Source organism: Anser anser (genome assembly GCF_964211835.1).
Source record: "Anser anser genome assembly, chromosome: 2".
In the NCBI taxonomy this organism is placed as follows: domain Eukaryota; kingdom Metazoa; phylum Chordata; class Aves; order Anseriformes; family Anatidae; genus Anser; species Anser anser.
The window spans coordinates 129,093,462-129,113,840 of record NC_139721.1 but is presented as its reverse complement, the minus strand read 5'-3'; the positions used below and the strand labels follow the sequence as shown (position 1 = coordinate 129,113,840).

At 39.0% G+C, this 20,379-nt stretch overlaps 1 protein-coding gene across 4 annotated transcripts in view; it reads right to left on the bottom strand.

Moving 5' to 3' along the window:
• Positions 1 to 20,379, bottom strand: part of RAPGEF5 (Rap guanine nucleotide exchange factor 5) — a 161,342-nt gene that overhangs the window by 128,950 nt on the left and 12,013 nt on the right. For 3 of the 4 annotated variants that reach the window (XM_083824523.1, XM_083824524.1, XM_083824526.1), the window contains exons 2-3: positions 1,683 to 1,733; positions 480 to 586 (exon numbers count right to left, since the gene is read on the bottom strand). In XM_083824523.1, the coding sequence (XP_083680649.1) occupies positions 480 to 586; positions 1,683 to 1,733 (158 nt within the window). Of the gene's footprint in view, positions 1 to 479; positions 587 to 1,682; positions 1,734 to 3,363; positions 3,673 to 20,379 lie in introns of those variants that run through there. The other variant, XM_083824525.1, reaches the window with a different exon arrangement.

The following is a 20,379-nucleotide window of genomic DNA, read 5'->3' as shown; positions in this document are numbered from 1 at the left end:
TAAATGGTGTTACAATCGAGACCTACATATTTTGGCATAACTAAAAATAGCATTTATTCTGTAGCGTAACAAATCGAAAATCACTTCATTACTGAAATATTCCATAAATTATATGCAAAAATAAAGTCACTGTGTAACTAAATCCTAGGAATCCAATTAACCTCTTCTATAACTCCAGACCAGGACTGAATTACCATTCTTTTCAGCAAAATAAACACCATTTTACATGAAACTGTAAGGAATTAAATTAGTGGACATACAGACAGGCAGGCCATCACTGCTTTCTAAAAACTGACAAGGTGACATAAGAAAAAAATATTAAAATACATGAGGTTTTTAATTTTTTTAAGCGAATATTTTAGTTTCTTAGTAACACACACACAAGATCTTACTTAGAATTTAGTCTCTTTTTAAATAAGGAGGTAGACAAATACAAATAAAACCCATCCAGTTGATTAAAATGAATGATCTTGGGTTACCTGCAAATTCCAGTAAGGTACACCCGGTCTTTAATCAGGTCAGAAGCTTGTAGTGTGAAAATATTCCTGAGAGCTCTTCCAGCACAGGAGGAACTTTCTCCATAAATCTGAATGAAAAGAGAAATAGAAAACTAACAAACAGGGATTTATTCTCATTGCAATAAATTGCCTTGCCACTGTCCCCTCCCTCCCTCCCTCCGAGCTATGACTTCTCCCTTGATAAATGACTAGCAAACTGTCAAAACCTCATAGAAAATGCACCCCAACTTCTGCCATACCTACTGTCATCACTGGTTGCCCCCATGGGCCGGATGACTATGTCTGCCTAGAAAAGCAGAGATTTTACTGTGTCAATTTTACCTTTGAACAACAGATGCACCTAAATTAAAACAAAAATTATTCTAGTGAAAAAGAAAGACTTAACCATTGCAAAACCATAAAGAGAGTTGAAACTAAAATTATTCCACGTGTATTTGTGTTAAATAATTGAATACATACTAAAATGCCATTTTATAGGTTTTTTTCCATTTTGTTTAGGAACTTTGCGGGTATTCTGTAACAGCTACAGGTCAGATCATTTGCACCTTGCTGGGAGAATGGCTACAGGTTTTGGTTCCCCCATGCCTATCTGTACTTTACACCTTAAGACTGTAGATGGGTCTATCAAAACAGGACATAATTCCATCTTTCCTAAAAAGGTGTTCCACCTGGGTTCCACAGACTACTTACTGACAAGTTTAACTCAGGCATACATTTTCACATTTCTTCCCAGTACTAACAAAACACAGCAGTAACACGAACAACTAATTTGAAAGAAAAAGCATGCCACAGTTTCACCTCTTTTGGTTCTTTTGTTTTTGAATCTTTCAAGGAATAAAAAAATAATCCGAGACAGTGAAGTCACATGAGGTACAAAAATAGAGTTCTCACACTCTGAAATACTGAAAAAATAAGTTAAACTGTGAAAATAGTGTAAATGGATAGGAAGCAAGTTCACGTCAGACTTCACAACAATTTTGCTGGCAAATTCAGTAACAGAAATTAACAATTTCTAACACAGAGATTGTAATTTGTTAACTGGATTTAACTGCAGGCCACATCTAGAAGTGTATTCAAAACTATGACTAAGGGGTTGAAATAAAGCAAAGATGTTCCTAATATGTTGCTATATGAAATGGAATTAAAATGAAGCTTGACATGTACCTTGTTTGAAGGAGTTTCCAGGTATGGATTTGAAATTCTTCTGGACAGGGTCTGTAAGACAGTTTGGTAGAGCTTTAGTTTTGTTCTGCTTTATGACTTAAAAAAACAACAACAAAAAAAAAAAACTAGCAGCAATCTAGGTCTTTTAGCTATTCGATATAAGTAAGAAGAATTTATCAAGTCATCTGAGTAGTTTAGGTAAGTCTCCAACTAAAACATTTCACATAAGGAAAAAAAAGCTTGGTAAACTCACTTCTGAGTTGTTTGCTACATTTACTCTGGATCTAGAAAAGGAGATTAGCAATAAGGCAAATTCTGTAGAATTATTTGGGTGAGGAAAGGACAGAAATGAAAATGAAGAGTTTCAAGATAAACCTACAAAATGTGAAGTGAAAAAATAGTATCATGAAAGCAGTGTGTACTAGAGGAGGGAAAAATGTAATTATGTGGGCCCTAATACCTCTTAAAACAAACTAACAATTCACTAAAGACACCTTAGGGTCATAGAACTTCTCAAGGAACACCATTCTTCTTAAATGAAGTTCTTAATTACAGGGAAAAAATATTACCTTGTATTGGGATAAATGAGGAATCAAAAGGTGACTACTAGGAATGTATCGTTGCTCTAATGGACATTAGCATTACCTTTGTCATACCACGTGTTGCACTGGTAACAGCATCTCAGAAATGGATGCTCCAAATTTAGAGGGGATTCAGACAATGATATTACTGGGAATAATAAAGGATTTGGATAAAATATAAGATTAGAAGAGAAAGAAAAGACTATGATTAGTAACCTTAAAAAGGAGAGATTAATTACAAGAGAAATAATGCCATTATACAAAATAATGAAATAGCACAGAGAAGAGACAAATTTTCTGTTCCCTTTTTTATATAATGTGAGAATAACAGATCGCTCTGTGAAATTAGAGAGGTTTCATATTTGAAGATAGAAAGAAAAATGACAACTCTTTACTGCTGGGAAATGCAAGTGCCAAAATCTTAGTGATGTCCAGTAAAGACTGTTGATTCAAAGTTATAAAATTAACAGTGGAATTCTGGAGATAAACATCCATAAAGAGTCAGGTTATCTCATCCATATTCACCATGGTACTTCCATATCTTGTCAGTGTTGAAAGACGTGACCTGGCCTACTCTGATGCTTACCGATAATTTCTATTTCACTACAAGCCATACAACACACAAATAAACACTGCCTAAAAGAAGCCTGGAACTGGAACAGAAGAAATCGTGCAGGTGCACTGGCAGAACAATAGGAGGATTGTGTGGTGCTTGCTTACATTATTCCAACTTGCAGGCAAGATAATTAATTCCTCACTTTGAGAAGGATCCAATTCACACATGGTACATTATAATCGCAGGAAAATCATCCTTCACACACCATAAGAATTACAGAATCCGTATTTCAGTAAGGCCACCTGCTTTCCACCCTGCCCCCCGTATTCATAGTACCGTATTTTTAGAAAGGGAAGGGAAGTGACAAGGAATCACAGAAGTATCAAACAGTGTTTACCCTCCCATGCCCATCAAAAATGTTAGTGTAGTTCCATGCGTAACAGCAGACCCATACGGAAATACTGTAACATAAAAGCCTCATTCCCCTCGCCCATACCCAACAAATGTGTCATAAGACCGCAACGTTGCCTCTGGCCCCACTTACTCTTTCTAGCAGGCACGTCATTAACACCTCGATGCTGCAGCAGCCTTACATACCGACGCTTCAATTGATTTGTGTCCAAGCTTTTCATTCAACAAGCCTCATTACAGCAGCATGGTCCAAGTTCAGACATCGATTTCACCCCTCCCTGCAGGCTGGCGCTAACGCTGTTATCATCCGCAAGCCAATTCCAGTGATGCTGGTGGGAACAACAACCCAGTGGTCTGGTTTTGTGAGGTGAAGTGAGTTGAGACCCCCTGCCTCTGCTGGGCTCTCACCACTGACCTCGTACCACCCATGTCACTTGTCAGTCCGGTTTACTAAAGAGGAGGGCAAAAACTCAGTAAAAAAAGACTGGAAATAAAGGTATGGCATTTCAGTAAGTTGGAGCAGCTCTCAAAGTGTTGGGCGAGCTCCAGAGCCAGCGCAAGGCTGCGTAGGAGAGTCAGTAGAGACGAGGGGAAGGAGAACAGAGAAGGGCAGCAAGAGCTCCCCTGTCTGGCAGCAGGGAGCCTGACCCACTCAGGAGCCGGGGGACCCCCAAGCTGGGTCTGCACGCACCCCGGTACCTCAGACACCACGTGTGTCCGGTCATGTTTCGTCTGGGCCTGCAGGTGCTCTCTCTGGGCTAATTCCAAGTGAAACTGGTACCTTTACACTTGCTGCTTCATATCTGTTTTAAGAGGCTGGACTAGGTCCAAATTTGTCACTTTCTAGAGCTTGCTGCCCTAGCACCGAGATAACTAGTCTTGTTTATGCAGCACACATCAGTAGCCACTAATTACATCCTATGAAGTGAAAAAGCATCAGGCAGTAAAACTTTGACTTCCAATTCAAAGTCAGACATTCTTTTGGGTTGCACTTACTAAGCCACTACACGCAACAAAAAGAGTCGGTTCACAAAACAGAGAAAATGGCCATGAGGGCATTTTCCCTTTTTCCACCAGACCACAGAAGACCTACAACATCATGAAAACTGAAATCATGTTGCCCACTTTGGCATGTACTCAGCCGTCAGAAGATGGCTGGAGCTATGAATTACTTCCAAAGAATCTGTAAAAGGTGACTCAGATTGAAAACTAATAGAGCAAAAAAGTTTTCTAATTTACCCTTCAAACCACATGGTGCTAGTTTTGGTGCAGGGGAGAGAGAAGGAATTCACAGCCCTGAAAGAGGAGAGGGAGAGACAGGACAACGGCTTCTTTTGGTGGTAGCCTGAACCCAGATCAGCCCAGAGCAAGCATAAAAACAGAGCCTAAGAGAGTACATTTACGCATGTCAGGCAGGAACCTACATACCTAAAATTCTACAAAGAAAATAGAAATTGCATAGGAGAGCCACAAGACCCCCAAAGAAGTGGTGTTCCGGAATAGAATAAAGAAAAGTAATCTCTGCTGTTGATGCTAGCAAGGAGGAAGCACCACTCCTCCCTGAAGGTATTTAGTAAATACAGGCTGCTTTTCCCAAATGACTCCCCACCACCACCACAAACACCAATTCAAAACACATTTGCAAATAACTCTTAGAATGAGCCAAAACATGCTTTTAAAGCAAATTCATTAGCCATCAGGCGAACAACTTGTCCCTAGTGACAACCACCTTGGAAGAGGCACCAGGGCCTGTGCCAAGACGCTCTGCCAGCTCGAGGAGAATCTGCGCCAAGCCACGAGGCGGGGAAGAGATGGGGATGTGGTGGCACATTTGGTCCTGTGATGGGGAAGGAGCAGGCCCAGAGTGCTGGGTGCCCACTGGGAGGGCTCTTCTATAATACATGAACAGGTATACACAGGGGGGGCTTCAGGTTCCCCATAGGGGAAGCAAGAAGGAGGGAACAGGGAGATGCACCTTGGACTACGTGATTTTGAAGTACAAACAGGGCATGGGGCTGGCAGCCCAGCTTGGGGACACGGCCTACATGGGATAGGAGGGCACAGCTGGGACAGGTGGCTCAGGAAATGTTTTGGAATAGCACTGCTAGGATCCGCATCTTTTTACACCACAGATAATGTGGTCTGAAATTGGGCAACGTTATAAAGGTTGTTGCTGTGATATTTAAAACCACTAGAAACACAGGGAGCAGAGCAGATTTTTAAAATTCCAGCTAGATTTTTAAAAGCAGTATCTAATTAAATGACTGATGTTACCAAGTCTGGCCTATACCTGGGTTTAAAATTATACCACTTCAACTGGACAATTATTTTCAAACAAGCTGAGAATCTCTCCCATTACATAAAGCTAAACATGTAAAGCTATTGATGAAAATAGTTTAATATATGAGCACAATCTGATTTTTGAAGGGTTTGGAAAAAAATTCCCCCACAGCATATCATACAAGATGAAGTGTACTAAAAAGAGGGCACCTTTCAGTCTTCATTTGAAAGATCAGGCATTGCATCACTGTGAGACGTTGTGTTAGTTCTTTATATGACAGAGTATTGAACTGGCTCCATGACAGCAATTCCCTATTTATTTCCTAGAAACTGGTTAACATTCTAACCACGAGATAAAGATACCACAGAGCATGTTCTCAGTCATGCCTTTTGGGGACACATTTGAATTTTCTCCTAGTTTTTAAAAGTGGGATTTTGATTTGGCTTCATCTCTACTTCAGATGATGTTGTCTACTAGCTGCTTGTGCTTTCCCTCCTGCCCAAGCTGTTCCAACAACTGCTGATATTTCTGCCATTGCCAGCAATGCAGTCGCAGTAGCATCAGCGATGCTCCATACATCTGCTAGCAATTTAATCCCCATCATGCTCAGAAAGACACAAAGCAACAGCGCTTGGAGCTCCAATTCAAGTGCTTTCCTCTGCTGGGATTTAGTACAGTGGTAGCAGCCAGCAACCTGTCTACACTAGAAGTCACACTAACACTACAGAAGAGGCCTTGGAAATTGTAGGGAAATAATTTCAAATACAGGATTCAAGAGTTTGGCCTTTCTTCTGTTCTGGTATTCTCAAGCTAGCAAGAAAATAAAGCTTTTTTTATTATTAATTAACGATTTTTTTTTTATTAATTAAGATTGTAAAATATTTAGAAGAAGGAATAAGGGGATTTAAACCTTTAAGCACCTTTAAACCTCAAAGAAACAAGAACAGGCAGAATCAGTGTTATTCTCCCCCCAGCAAATTGCTTAAACTTCCATTTCAAGTTTTTAAAATAATTAGCTTTTCAACTAGTTGTATTACTAAAATCTGGATTAAAAGTTTGCAGTACACAATCAAATTTTAACAGTTTGCAGCTTAAAACATTCATATATATTTGTCTGTTTGATCGGGCCTTAGTTTGCAAACATGCCCATGATCATCCTCATGCTGATAAGCAGTTCTAAGAACATGTTTGTGTATAAATATAAGAAATTGAGCGTTCGTAGTTTCAGGGCACTATCACTATGTCCCTAAAGAATTTAACATAGTACTTTGTGCATTCCAAATTGGATTACTTGGTGTGCTTAAAATTAAATAAATGCTTCAGTACTGTGCTCTATCAGGACTTATTTCCCTAAATATAAATAGTCTAAAAAAAAAAAAACATCAAATTTGGAAACACATGTGGTGTAGCCCAGACTACCTGGTAATGAGATCATTTCTATTCCCTAAGAGGGGGATTTCTGCAACTGCTCAAAACCTGAATCCTAAATTGAATAATGTGACCACAAAGGAAATTATACATTCAGATGGATTTCCAAAAAGCATTTAAGCATCCAAGCCTAAAATACACTTTCACAAGTATTCACACTGGAAAGTTCTCACGTTCCAACCATGAGAGATAGTGTATATAAAATGATCATATAGCCGAATCCAAATTCACTTTCAAAAACAAACATACGTTTGTGCTTTTCTCTCTCCACTAATCATTCAAATCTAACACTGCTGCTCAGGAAAAAAAATAAAAATCCACCGGGGTATTTATTAATTTCCCTCAGGCTTCTCTCCCACTCTACACAATTCAAAAAGTAATTATTTTTTTTCCTACATAGATTTCTTTCTCTCATTATGTACCCTGAAAATGATAATATCCTAATAACAATAGAAAGGACTGTAAACATTCAACTGATGGAAGTTGGTATTTTTTTTCTTTCAAAAAATTGTTTGATTTGCTCAAAGCAAGCACCTAAATAATAAGTGAATTTCCATTCCAGCCTTGATATGAAAATGAAGTCTGGCAGTAAGCTGGGCTATACCTTCCCGACAATCCATCCCCAATGTGCAGTACAAGAAGGCAGCAATTTCTGCACGAGTAAAATGCTCATTTAATCCAAGTGCTTGGTCATTCCAGGCAAGGAGGGGGGAAGGGAAAGAAAAATCACTGCACAGTTTGGGTTATTTCCTGGCCAACTTCACATTTTTGCATTTGATATCACTCACTTCTACAGGGTTTCTGAGCAGAAACTAGATATAGGCATTGCGTTTAACAGATGAAATGTTACTGCTGTTTGACGGTGGCTGCATATAGCGAGTATTGTCATGAATCCCAATCCGTTTCCATGTGGCAGCAGATTTTTACTCATGGTTGCTAAGGCACAGCAAGCAGAGTTGGTTCTGCAGCTAGCTGACTTTCAGCAGATACCGTTCATAGGAAATGTAGAATACGCCTGACTTTCTGCCAAGTAATATCATAGCAAACAATCTTCCCCACTGCTCTTCTCAAAAGTCACCATCAGAATCCATGGATAATGAAGAACAACTGATGGAACAAGTTCCCACATTAATATTAAAGATGAAATATAAAATTCTTTATAAAGGAAATTGCTTTGATCTTCTTAAACTTCCTATACTTAGGTGTATCAGAAAAAGGTCAAAAAGTTATCAAATGAGACATCTGTATTCAGCAGAGCTTGCAATTTAGGGTTCCCAGGTGAGACCGAAGAACTCTCTGGAGGCACCCAAATGGGTCATTAGTGAAAGGAAACAGAGGAGTGCTTTCTCGCCTGTTTTCTGTATAAAATACTTGCATGAATCTGAATAAGTTATTTCACAAAAGGGAAGCCTACTAACCTTGGTTCATTCTTGCCTCCCTCAAAAGTGAAAGGGAACCAAGAAAATGGCTATTACTTATAAAGAGAAGCAATGCACTTCAGGTTTACAGGCCTATTTCTGAGACAACAACAGTCATTATAGCAATATGTTTAGAAGCATCTCTATATTTTCCAGTACCCAAAAAGCTAAGTATGGTTGAATGTAACTAAAAAAATTTTTTGTAACATAGAAAATTTTGCACAAGATATTTTAAAACTTTTAAAGCCTCCATATCCTAGCAAGGACTGTAATTTACTGCACAATAGCCAAGTTTGTTTGCAAAGCCCTTTTCTTTACCCAAAATAAGTTAAGAATAGGTATAAAAGTTGACAGAAGAAAACATAGAAGGATGGGTCAGTTGTTCTCTTTCCTCTTGCCCAGTCCTGTCATGGGAGGAAAGCCCTGGATAATTCCAGATTCAGGAAGCCATTGATAAATGCCCAGACCTCCTCTATACCTACCCTGTGCCTCAACTACGGTGGCAGGATGCTGACAGTGAAACCAAATCAGTTCAAGAGAAAGAGAAGAGTGCTAAACCGCTAGTGGGGAATGGCTGGGCTTGACAAACTTTATGCTCCTTACAAGAAAGGAGACCACCACTCCCCTGGTGATGATGCAGTTCATAAAACGAGGCTGCTGACAAACAGGTTGTGTGCTCCTCTCCTCCACCTCCAGCTGCTTCTTCCCATCCCTGCCACCCTTCTGCCTTGGGCTACCCCTCGTGTTTGTGAAGCCACTTACTCAAACAAGCAAAAGTACTGGTAGCTTAAAAGTGGATTAATGAGTAATGATTGATTTTAATCTTGACTACCTCACTCTGCTGTTCCTAGCAAGACAGGCAAGAGGGAGCACAGGCAAAAGCAGTGGGATGTGGAGGGAAGCAGGAAGGGACAGCTGGGCTCAGAGGAAGCACTTGTTTATGCAGAATTAAAACTGTTCAAGGAACTATGGCATGGCATACATCTAATAAATCCTTAACGTCTCTGCCCTGTTAACGTGAACAAAATTCAAATGTGTCAGAGCTCAGCACTAGTAATAGGGAACTTTACCTTCCACCTGCATATTCACATGAGTACATCATTTCAGTAAAACAAAAAACTCACCTCTAACTCCATAAAGCTATTGTAAACTGAGTATGCTACAAGCACAGTTTACAACATAAAAACAGAGCTTAAATGTTTGATATTCTTTCTTATAAAAACATAGTGAATGTTTTAAATTTATATGCTAATGCAATGCTTGCAATGAGCATTTTTTTTTAAATACGAAAAGCAGAAAATCAGTTTTACTGCTTTTATCATGTTTTATATAATGTTAAAATATGCATAATACCTTTAATTGACTACTTGTGTTTCTTCATTATTCTAACTTTATTGCAGCATTTGTGTTCCAGCTTTCAGTTTCAGTCATACCATTCATTAAGGTTCCCTAAAATCTTCCCAGTGCATTTCACTCTTCCTGAGTATCAGCATTTTACAGCAAAGCAGCGTTCTACCTTTTTTCAGTACAAAACAGGTGCTGTAGAGTAAAAATTGAGCAATATCACTGTATTTATTTATCTTTAAACCTTAGCACTTAATAAACACAATAGATGTTCTTTGTAATCTACCATCATGTTCCAGAACATCAGCATCCGGTTTGGTTTCAACCTGGAGTATACCACAAAAGAGCAAGTGGGTATTTTTTCATGATTCTCAAAATACTATACAACAATTAATATTTCTAAGTGGTACATGCTATAATTTAATAATAAATTATTTGAAGCCTCCATAAGAAAGCACACTGGATATTTCACACTATAAATAAACTATGTTCCCAATTTCTCTTCACAGAGATCTAAATGAAGATGTCAGCAAAACATTGAAATAAAGATCAGGAGTGGGAAAATGTAGACTGAGAAGCTCTACATATGCAGACAAAGTACCTCTGCTGCCACATCTCTTGTGCTGCCAGTGAAATACTTTCTCATGACATTTCCAAATAAAAAATAACATGACATTTCCAAATAAAAAATAACAACAAAAAAGGCAAAATGGCACAACAACTTGGCAAAGAAATTCTGCAAGCCAGGCAGCCTGACTCACAAGCACACAGTAGTAAAATAAATTTAGGAAAAAACAAGGTAAAGGATTTCATCATTAGTAAGGAAAAATGGCATTGAGGAAGAAAAATAAAGATCACTTATCAAAAATAGTGCATGGCCCCCACTTTTACAGAGGTGCATCCTCTGAAAGCACTTTACCTCTGTACAGCTCTTATTTTTCAATCAAATGACTTCAGACAGCATCTCATTTAGACACAAGCATCTATCTAGTTTGTTCTCACTCTGTGTACTACTCTACATGCAAGTCATATAATAAAAATGTTGAATTTATTCTATTCTCAAATTTAGGATAAACAGGGGTGGGGGAGAAGGACAAAGGCTTAACAACATGCAGAACGTAAGCACTCAGAAACTCAGTTAATGCACTTACAAAAAAAACGAGGGAAAGCTGAATATCCCAAAAAATACATACAATATATGCAAGCTCCTTACCTCCCCAAAGCTCCCCTCTCTCTCAGAACAGCTATATTAAAACTCATATACCATCACCTCTTGAGACATGCAAATCTTATCTAAAGTTTTCATTAATGCGAATACTTGCTCGGGTTATTGACTTGATAAAACCAACAAACACGTGCTTATACATTGATAACTTAAACTGTCACACTTGTTCCCTTTGTTCTTTCTTGTCACAGCAGTATGGGTAAAGTTTAGAATGACTGAAAATTAAAATAATCGTCATGCTTACAATAGTCAGACTATTGCTGTGCAGGTCAGCAGCTGCATGTGCAAATAGTACAGAGGTTCCTGCAAATAAATTTTCAGGGAAGAAGGGGAAAGGGGAAAAAAAGCCTTGCTAACAGTCACCTCTGTGCCCCTGCCTCCTCAGGGGGATGGATTTCAGAGTCAGAGAGGGCTGACGCATTTCATACAGTCATTATAACTGCTATTCATAGCCTCTCCTGCCATCAGCCCAACCTGCCAAAACAAGAAAACCCATTAAATTTCCTAGTGGTTCTTGGAGGATGCTGGGAAAGTCTGGGAAGGTGGCAGCCATTCTATGAGGCTGGCAGATGTTGGTTTTGCAGAGCTGAGACCTACAGAAAGACATTCTCTGAGATTACAAAGTGAGCCACCAGACCCATGTAGAATTTAACAGCTTCCTACATGACAGCCCTCTGACTCTCTCCACTGTCCTGCACTACTGGGTTTCTGTCTCTCGCGTTCTCTGTCTGGTACCAAGGCCTTGTAATCCCAGTGGACAAAGAGCGCTGAAACCAGTAGGGTATCCCTGCAAAGAATAAGTTAGCCACAGGTGGATGGAAGTGATTATTCCCCTTTATTTGTGGGTCATGAGACTACCTCTGGGGCACAGAGTAATTTTGGGCACTCTAGCACTGGAATGCATTGACTACCAAGAGCAAAGCCTTCAGAGCACTTGTTGTGTGAGGGAACTGGGTTGGTCCAGCCAGAAGACAGGAATGCAAAGATGTCTCTAATACCACCCTCCACTATCCAAAAGAAGCTACAGAGAAGACAGAGCTAGAGTTTTTTCAAAGGTGAACACTTTCCTAGACACAGCCAGCATTTAAAAAAAGGATTCTGAAAGTGACACATTTTTACGTTAGCCTTTCACCAACACTTTTCCTCAATACACTACCCAATGTGTCAGGTCTTGTCTGCTGGGTATGCTGAGGGTCACTGTAAACGGACCTACCTCTGCTATCAATGCTGCTGCAGATAATATAGGTGCCAGAACTCCGCCGTCAGCAGCTCACATTTGTCAGAGATTAAATATAATAAAAATTTAAAGCAGACAATCAATTAAACAAGTGATTCATCTCACCCATCACTTACAACACCCATCATGCAGATGTAAATTCTAACGCTCCCTCTGTGGTGGTATCTGATGAAGTCGGCAGAGTTAGGTAGCCGATTCTCCTCATTTCAGACTCAGGAGCATCCCTGTGAATTGCCCTGATGACCCTGCTGCAAGGATGCTCACCTCTGCCACAAGAGTTGTAAAACACAGCTGAAGGGCAAATATATCTAAAATTGCTACAGCTATTTCAGTGAATGCCTGTCCACAGACACAGGAATAAAACTTCAAATACTAGCAAATATTCAGCAAATCAACTGTGAACAATCCTGACAGAATAAATAGCAAAAATGTCAATACAAAGTATATATTATTGAATAAGAAAATCCATTAAAATCTTAATTTATTCAAAAGCAATTTACAAATAAAGAAACAATTTTATAGATTTCAATAACTACAGCATATTTAATGTTTCACATACAAAAAGACAAAGTTAAAATTCCGTGCTTTCATTATGATTTATGAAAATAACTTGCAGTAAATTGCATCAGTTTAGCTTATTATTTGAAAAATGACTATATCTGTGATTTTTTTTTCCCATGAGCTGCACATAAATAGTCCATGAATTACATTACAAGCATATAGAAGTATGTTTTAACGGCCCTGTTCTTCACTATTTCAGAGAGCCCTGCATTTACCGCTGCCTGCAGCATACATAGGTCTCAAAGTAATTTCCCAAACTTTTTTTTTTTTTGAAATAGATTGCAATTATTCCTTTCAGGTACAAGATGCATGTTCTACATTTGCTAGCTGAGACACCTGAACAAAACGTTGATGATCTTTATTTCTTGTTCCTAACAAAAACTGATTTTCTGATTTTGCAGAGTGACTGACCTATTGGACAAAGCACCAGACCGCTCGATGCATCTCTGCCTTATTCCTACATCTCTCACTGGTTTGGTACCAACTTTCTGCATGGGAAGGAAAAATGACCTGCTGTGGAAACATTGATGACCACTTTGCTTTTCAAAGCACTTTGAGACACGCTGGTCAAGATCAACTGTGCTGAGGGCTCGAATAAAACTATCGACTTTCGCTTTTCTTACTTTTTATATTTGCAAAGAGTGAGAGCAGCCTCCAAGCTATGTGAACAAGCTATGATTAAAGGAGCTCACATTATAATCTTAACAGTTGGAAAATCTGCAGTTGTGTTGTTTGTGTTGGCAACAGTCCGCTACATGACCTCTGGGGAACAATATTAATTTCACTGACAGTGGCTCTTGGCACAAGTCAGTGCCAACCTGCTATGGACTGAATAGTGGGAGTTCTTAACCACTTCCAGAAGAACAGCTGTAATTTACTTGTTTGTCGAAAAACTATTGAAGTTCTACTATTTTAGTTTCACAAGGCAGCCAAGGCTTCACTGTACAAGAAGCTTAAAAAGCATCCAATACACAAGCAAAACAAATATGTAAAACAAGAAGTGTTCCCTTGAATCACACAATTTCTACGCAAAGTAGATCCAGGAACTCCCCACCTGCTCTTGGCACAGCCTGTGCTGTTAGAGATCTGTGACCAGCACCCTCAAACACCCTGATCACACTAACCTTGATGACATCATTATTTGTGCTTGAAAACCTTTGGTTTGTCAGTCCTGTTGAAGCAGGAACAAATGAAAACTCAAGTGCACTCCATCTCCAAAGGGAGACTTGTTAACACTGAGATGAGGAGAGACTTGAAAACCAAGGCAGTTCACCTGTAATTTAATCCTGAACATACAGTATCTAGAGTAACATGGGATGTAGTGTGCAATAACCATTAGGACAGGGTTAGAACATGAATAGCAGTTTAACATACATGAACTACTAAAAGCAGCTTAGGTAAATTCAGCTTTCAGTAGACTTTGACCAGAAAATAGCATAGATGAAAGACACAGATGAGTCTTGCAAATTTCTGAGCATGGAAAAAACAGCTCAAATGCCAAGTACTTGATGGATATAAGTTTTAGTTAAGTATGATAAGATCACATCCAAATAATATAAGTGACATATCTAGTGCTGATTAAGTTACTAAAGTAAAAGATGTGCTCAGCACCCCCATAATGTCACAAACATTTCAGGCATTTTTAGATTGGGACCTCCTTCACAAATACAGGTTCAAGGACAAAAGTCTTTGAATTTAGGCAAGATTTCTGCCCAAAAGAGGCAGATTTCCCTGATGATACTCCTTACCCTTAACTTTAATTACCTGCCTTTCTCCTGAAGTACATTTTTATTTTCATTTTTTATTCATATAACAATTTCTTGCACACATTTCATACTACTAAAGCACATGGGTACATCATTTATTTATGTTACATTATTCTGAATTACTCACAGTAATGCACAATTACATCTTAAAGACAAAGTCCTTCCTTTTGGTGCTGTGGAATAACATTCTCTCTGCGTTAGGGCTGGGGACCTCTTGAGATTTTCCAGCTGATAGCAGGGAGTCAACACCCTGAAGTTTTCCCCTTTCGATCAGCAGTTTTGAAGGGCAAAACCTTGCTCCATCAAGAGACATTTGAAAAGATAAGGGATACACTCCTTACCAGGGTTCCCTAAAGAACCCTTACGGGGGCTCTCTGCATTCACCATTTATTTTCTACACAGTATGAGCCAGATCAGAGAAGGCCAGCACTCTCATCAGGCTTCACAGCACAGGTGTTCAACCAAACTGACTTTAAGCAAAAAGTCACAAAATTTGACAAACTACTCATGTGAGATTAATGCCCTCTAATGATTCCCCACTCAAATTCTTGAGAAAAGAAAGAAACTGTAGAGCACTAAACCATTTCTGGAGACTGTATATATATACAAAATATATTTTTTACAAAGCCTAAACTCTAAATGATTAAATAAATACGTATATCTTCCTTCAGCTGGTCCCACAGCAGGTCATTAAACCTGACAGTCTCCCAGCCCTCAGGAAAACAAAACAGAAACAAGAAAAAACAAAATAAACCTCCAGAAAACCAAGATCTGATAGTTAGATCACAGGGCTCCTCTCTCTTCAATTCATTTCTTATATGTATTAGGAGCCCTTTAAACATATAGGCACTTTTTTCCCCTTTACAAGAAAGGTTTCATTCCTTAATGAGGAAAAAAAACAGTTTGAGAGTAAAAGGATTAGAAGATTTTTCTATTTTTACATCTGATTAAGTGATCTGAATTCATTAACCTTTAACTGCATTTGCAATTATTATCTAGTTTTGCATCCCAACAGAAGTCCTACCATATGATGTCTATGAACGTCCTAGTCAATCTTATTCCCATATTCAAAGGCATATGTAAAAACAAAAAAAAAAAAAAGGAAGAGTGCTACAGTCTAAATTAGCATTAGAAGAGGTAAATGTGTGCAGTGAAAAAAAAAAAAGAAGTCCAGAATATGATAGCAGAGCAGGGATCAGAAGATCACAGTAAATGTTTAACTGGAATTAGCACAGTCCAGTTAAAACTGTAGTGAGTAGCCTTCCTACTCAATTGTTTATCTGCATTTTTCTCTTGCCTTGCAAGCTGTGGTTCACCTTTTAAAGGCCTCTTCAAAACATATATGAGGAAATAACGAGAGCCTGCACTTACAGAATCTGAAATTACAGCTCAGAGGAGTATCCCATTCCTCCACTAAAAACATCAGTGGTAGCAGTACAACTATATTTAAGGAAATTGTACTCAGAGCACATAACAGAGAAGCAGAAGAATATAAAGTGAACATAAGCATGCTTATCAATTGTGTAAGCCATCACATAAAAAAAAAAAAAAACAAAAGTAGAATAGCCTCTGCATTACTCACAGCCAAAGTATAGCTGAACATATCCTGAACAACACATCCTCAGGGAGCCAGCAAAATGGTCTGCTGATGCTGTAGTACAGTTAGAGGAAAGAACTTGTACATCACCGCCTTTCTACAGGGTCACACGTCCACCACCTGAGGACAGTCAGGCCTGGTCAGTGCTAGGAAAAGTACATTTGAGGAACTTCTGACCATCAGACTAAGCAGCAGGTCAAATATTCCCTGTCCTGCTTGGTGTTGCATCCTCCTTGCCCTACCACATGCACAACTATCCAAGGCTCTTCCGGGATCCTATGTGAAGCAGGAGATCTGACCTGACCCACCTTCTTCTGCTTCACCAGAAGGAGTCACAAAATTGTAGAATCATCTAGGTTGGAAAAGACCTTCAAGATCATCAAGTCCAACCATCAACCTGACATACTGAGTCCCATCAATAAATCACATCCCTTAGTGCCACACCCACACATCTTTTAAGTGTGTACAGAGATGGGGACTCTACCACTTCCCTGGACAGCCTATCCCAGTGCTTAACCACCCTCTCTGTGAAGAAATTCTTCCTAATACCCAATCTAAGCCTTCTCTGGCACAACCTTAGACCACTTCCTTGCACCCTACTGCTTGTCACCTGAGAAAAGAGAATGACACCCTCCTTACCGCAGCCTCCTTTTGGGTAGCTGTAGAGAGTGACAAATCATAGAATGGTGAGATCCCTGAATGGATGCTTTGTCCCCTAGAAATTAAAGAATTAGACTGACCATATTTTTTCAGGTCTAAGGTCAACGAGAATTAATTTTCCTACTCTTTAATATTCTGCATCATAGCCCACGCTTACAACTCTGATCTCTTCAATATGCTGTTATCCTCCTTCCCCTTGCCCACCGTATCCTGGTTACCAGCCCACCCAGATTTAAAAGTCAGTAATAAATACAATTTTAAGTCAACAAATGTTTTCTGACCTATGCAAAGCTTGAGGTGGGAGAGAAAGAGAGAGGAGCTGCTGGGGACCTGCTGTCTTTAAAAGTTGCTTCAGGCAATATGTTCACAAAAATGCTAACTTGTTAGTGAAGTTTGACTGAAATCAGGAAAGCAAAATGATACAAATATTTAATACACTGTAGAATTCCCCACTGCCGTTACCTATCTGTCTGAAACTAGGAGTCGTACTCTACAGATGTTTCCATAAACACTAACAATACCCAAGACGTCAGTGACATCTTAACAGCTTTCCCTAATCAGTTCACCAAATGAGCCTGGGCCAGCCTCATGTCCTACCAAAGTAAAACCTACTAGTGTTAGTAGGTTACACCTACTAGTAGGTTACACCTGTTTAGCCTCTTCCAGCCCTTTCACCATGACAATCTCAAAAGCCTGTCCACCTCAGTTTTGTAGCAGAGACACCTAAGCCATCAGCTAATCTCTGGTGCTAGGGCAGATTGATGGCAAACTGCCAAACATACTGTAAGAGACCATCATTTTGAGATACACCATCTTTAATCAGTTTACTCACTGCTCCATCCTTTCCCACACCAGCTTTTTGGGGATGACTTCAAACCAGTTGGTGTTTCAATACCACCAACCACATGGGCTTCACCAATTTCACCTAAGCCAGCAGTATGATATCTATTTGGTCACCTCCCAGTTGTCAAAAGAAATTAGCAAAATAAACAATTTCAGCACCTTCTTGGTACTGGTATACATACACAGATGCTTCTGATGTGAAGACAAGGAATGAAGAGAACAGGGATGGAAAATTAAGATGCAGGAATTTGGGAAGTGTTGGGTACAGAACAGATGTGATCATCATACTCATCTTGTGAGCACCTCATCAAGACGCTTTTCCTCTCACCGAAGAGAGGAGATCAAGACATTCCTGGTGTTCCTTGGGTTTGGATTTGCTATGCTGAAACCCACAGGTTTTGCTAGTCTATTAGAAGCACTGGACACAACAGCAGAAGTTAGCTGCAGGGCCTCAATGACTTCATTTCTGGTAAGCAAATTTTGCCTTGGAATTCACATCCCTGCTCCATCCACCAGGATACGATCAAAAGATCAGATGGGTTCATCAACAACAAAGCAATAGAAACGGGAACACTCCAGGGTTTGGGAGATTACATGGGAGGTTTGTTTGCATGTTCTTCACATGCCTCATGCTTGTTGACGTTTATAACTTCTCCATTTGTGCCAAGAGATAACAATGACTGACTCACGAGGGAAAAAGTCATGGCATAAAGAAACAAGCATACACACTGAAACTGGAGTTAGCTGGCTCAGGCTGAACAGAAGATGACTCACAGACCCACGGTATTTAGCTTTGTTTCTAAAAGTCAGATAACACCAGAAACTGCTACAACAAGGGGTAAAGAGTCAGTCAGTTTTCTTCCTTAACTCAAGGTAAATAACAAATACAGAAATAAAGCAAGTTTTTGGTTTGGGAAGTCTTACTAACCTTATTGTTACCTCTTAAATGCCATGTGACAGTTTTTAACTCAGGTTTATAAAGAGTAATTATTGTCTCTGGATAGCTTCTTAGAAATTAATTTTATTTACAGAACAAAAGAATGTAATATTTCCTTATCCACTACCATCATCCTGCCACAAATTTTCCTGTAATGTGTTTTGCTATTAATAAGAAACTGAAGTAGGTCCTTTTCCCCAGCCTTGACAAATGGGTTTTCAAAGACCTTAAGTTTAATGAGAGCACAACTTTTAATAGCAATGTAGCTATGTTAGCTACCTTTTGTTCTTAGATGCACCAGTCCACTACAGAGATGTTTTATGTCTCTGATTTTAATAGAGATTTGCAAGCTTAGAGAACAGTTGTCTGTAATGCAGCATTCTTCAGAAGTCTTTGGTAACTGATTTCTGTTAGACAGTTTTGTTCCAAATAACAGTTTTGCCCTAAAGTTGCCAAAGCAGAATAATAAAAAAGAACAAAACACTTCCTTTCCTCCCCCTCCCCACCCATTCTGTGACTTACTGGACAGGTAGCTAATTCTTAGTAAGCATATTCTCTAGTCCATCACTGCAGCTTTTAAAGAAAATACTGATAGTAGCAGAGCCAAAACATACTCTTGCAGAGCCCTGCTCAGTGATTATTTGACAAAGTTTTTGGTTAGCAGTCTGCATAGCACCTTCCAAGCATTCATTTCATAGGAGTTTCACCATTCACAAAGTCTTCTTTCGTTATTATTTTTAAACAACAATAGAGTCTTTGACACAGTACTTTGTAACAAGGTTAAAATTGATATGAAGTTAGCTGTTTTTCTCATGTGTTCAGAGCCAGTCTATGTAGCAATACCCTATTGTTTTACCTCAGCTTCAAGAGATAGCACAGATTCATGCTAACACAGAGAATTCCCCTAATGAAGCTACAGCAGTCGATTCTGAAGAGACAAAATACTGTAACTGATCAAGCAATAGCAAAGTAACAAAGGACAAGAACAAGATTAAACAATTCTGAACAGGAAAATATGAAGATGTCTCAATGTTATATCTTAGGGTGAATGCTTTTTAATAAAACATGGTAGCAAGATAAGCAAATTTTGCTCATATTATTTTGGTCAGTCGCAATCAGAAGTCTATAAACAACTTCATGTGGCCCTAATCAAGGTAGGTATGTGGACAACTCCACATTAAATTATGTTCATCAATATCAAATGGAAATGCCCACTGAATGGAAAAAATGCTGACACCTTCTGTGGTTTTAAATTAAAATGTATCAATGTAAAGAAAGCAATCTGAACGGCTGTGAAGACATTTCAGTGAAGAGCTAATCTATGCCACCAGGAATTCTACAAAGATAACGATTTTTTAGAATGAAAAGCACACATGATAGAGAGAGGGAGAAAACTTCACAATGTGTATAAATCAGCAATGCAGTCTCATCTATATTACATTCAGCACAAGCCATCACAAGTTCAAGGGGACATTGCCAAACCAGAGAGTTCAAAACAAGGTAACAAAAACACCTCTGAAAAGGAGATTTTTCTTTTCAGATAGTCATCTAGAGAGACTGGGATTGCTATCTTTAAAAGACAGTTGTAAAAAAGAATACTTAACTAACTGTGCAGAAGTCAGGAGAAATGAACAAAATGGTCACTGAAATTAAAGGTGGGATATTCAAAACCAATCAAAAATAAACATTTTCATTAACACAAGAAAACAAAAGCTAATTTTCCTTCCCTTGTAATGTCACTATCACCAAACCCTTCACTCAAGCTCTGAAACCGTGAGTTTCAAGATGAGCCTGAAGCCAAAATACCAACCAGATTCATTAACAGGCTGGATTTCTATGAGTAACGTGAACA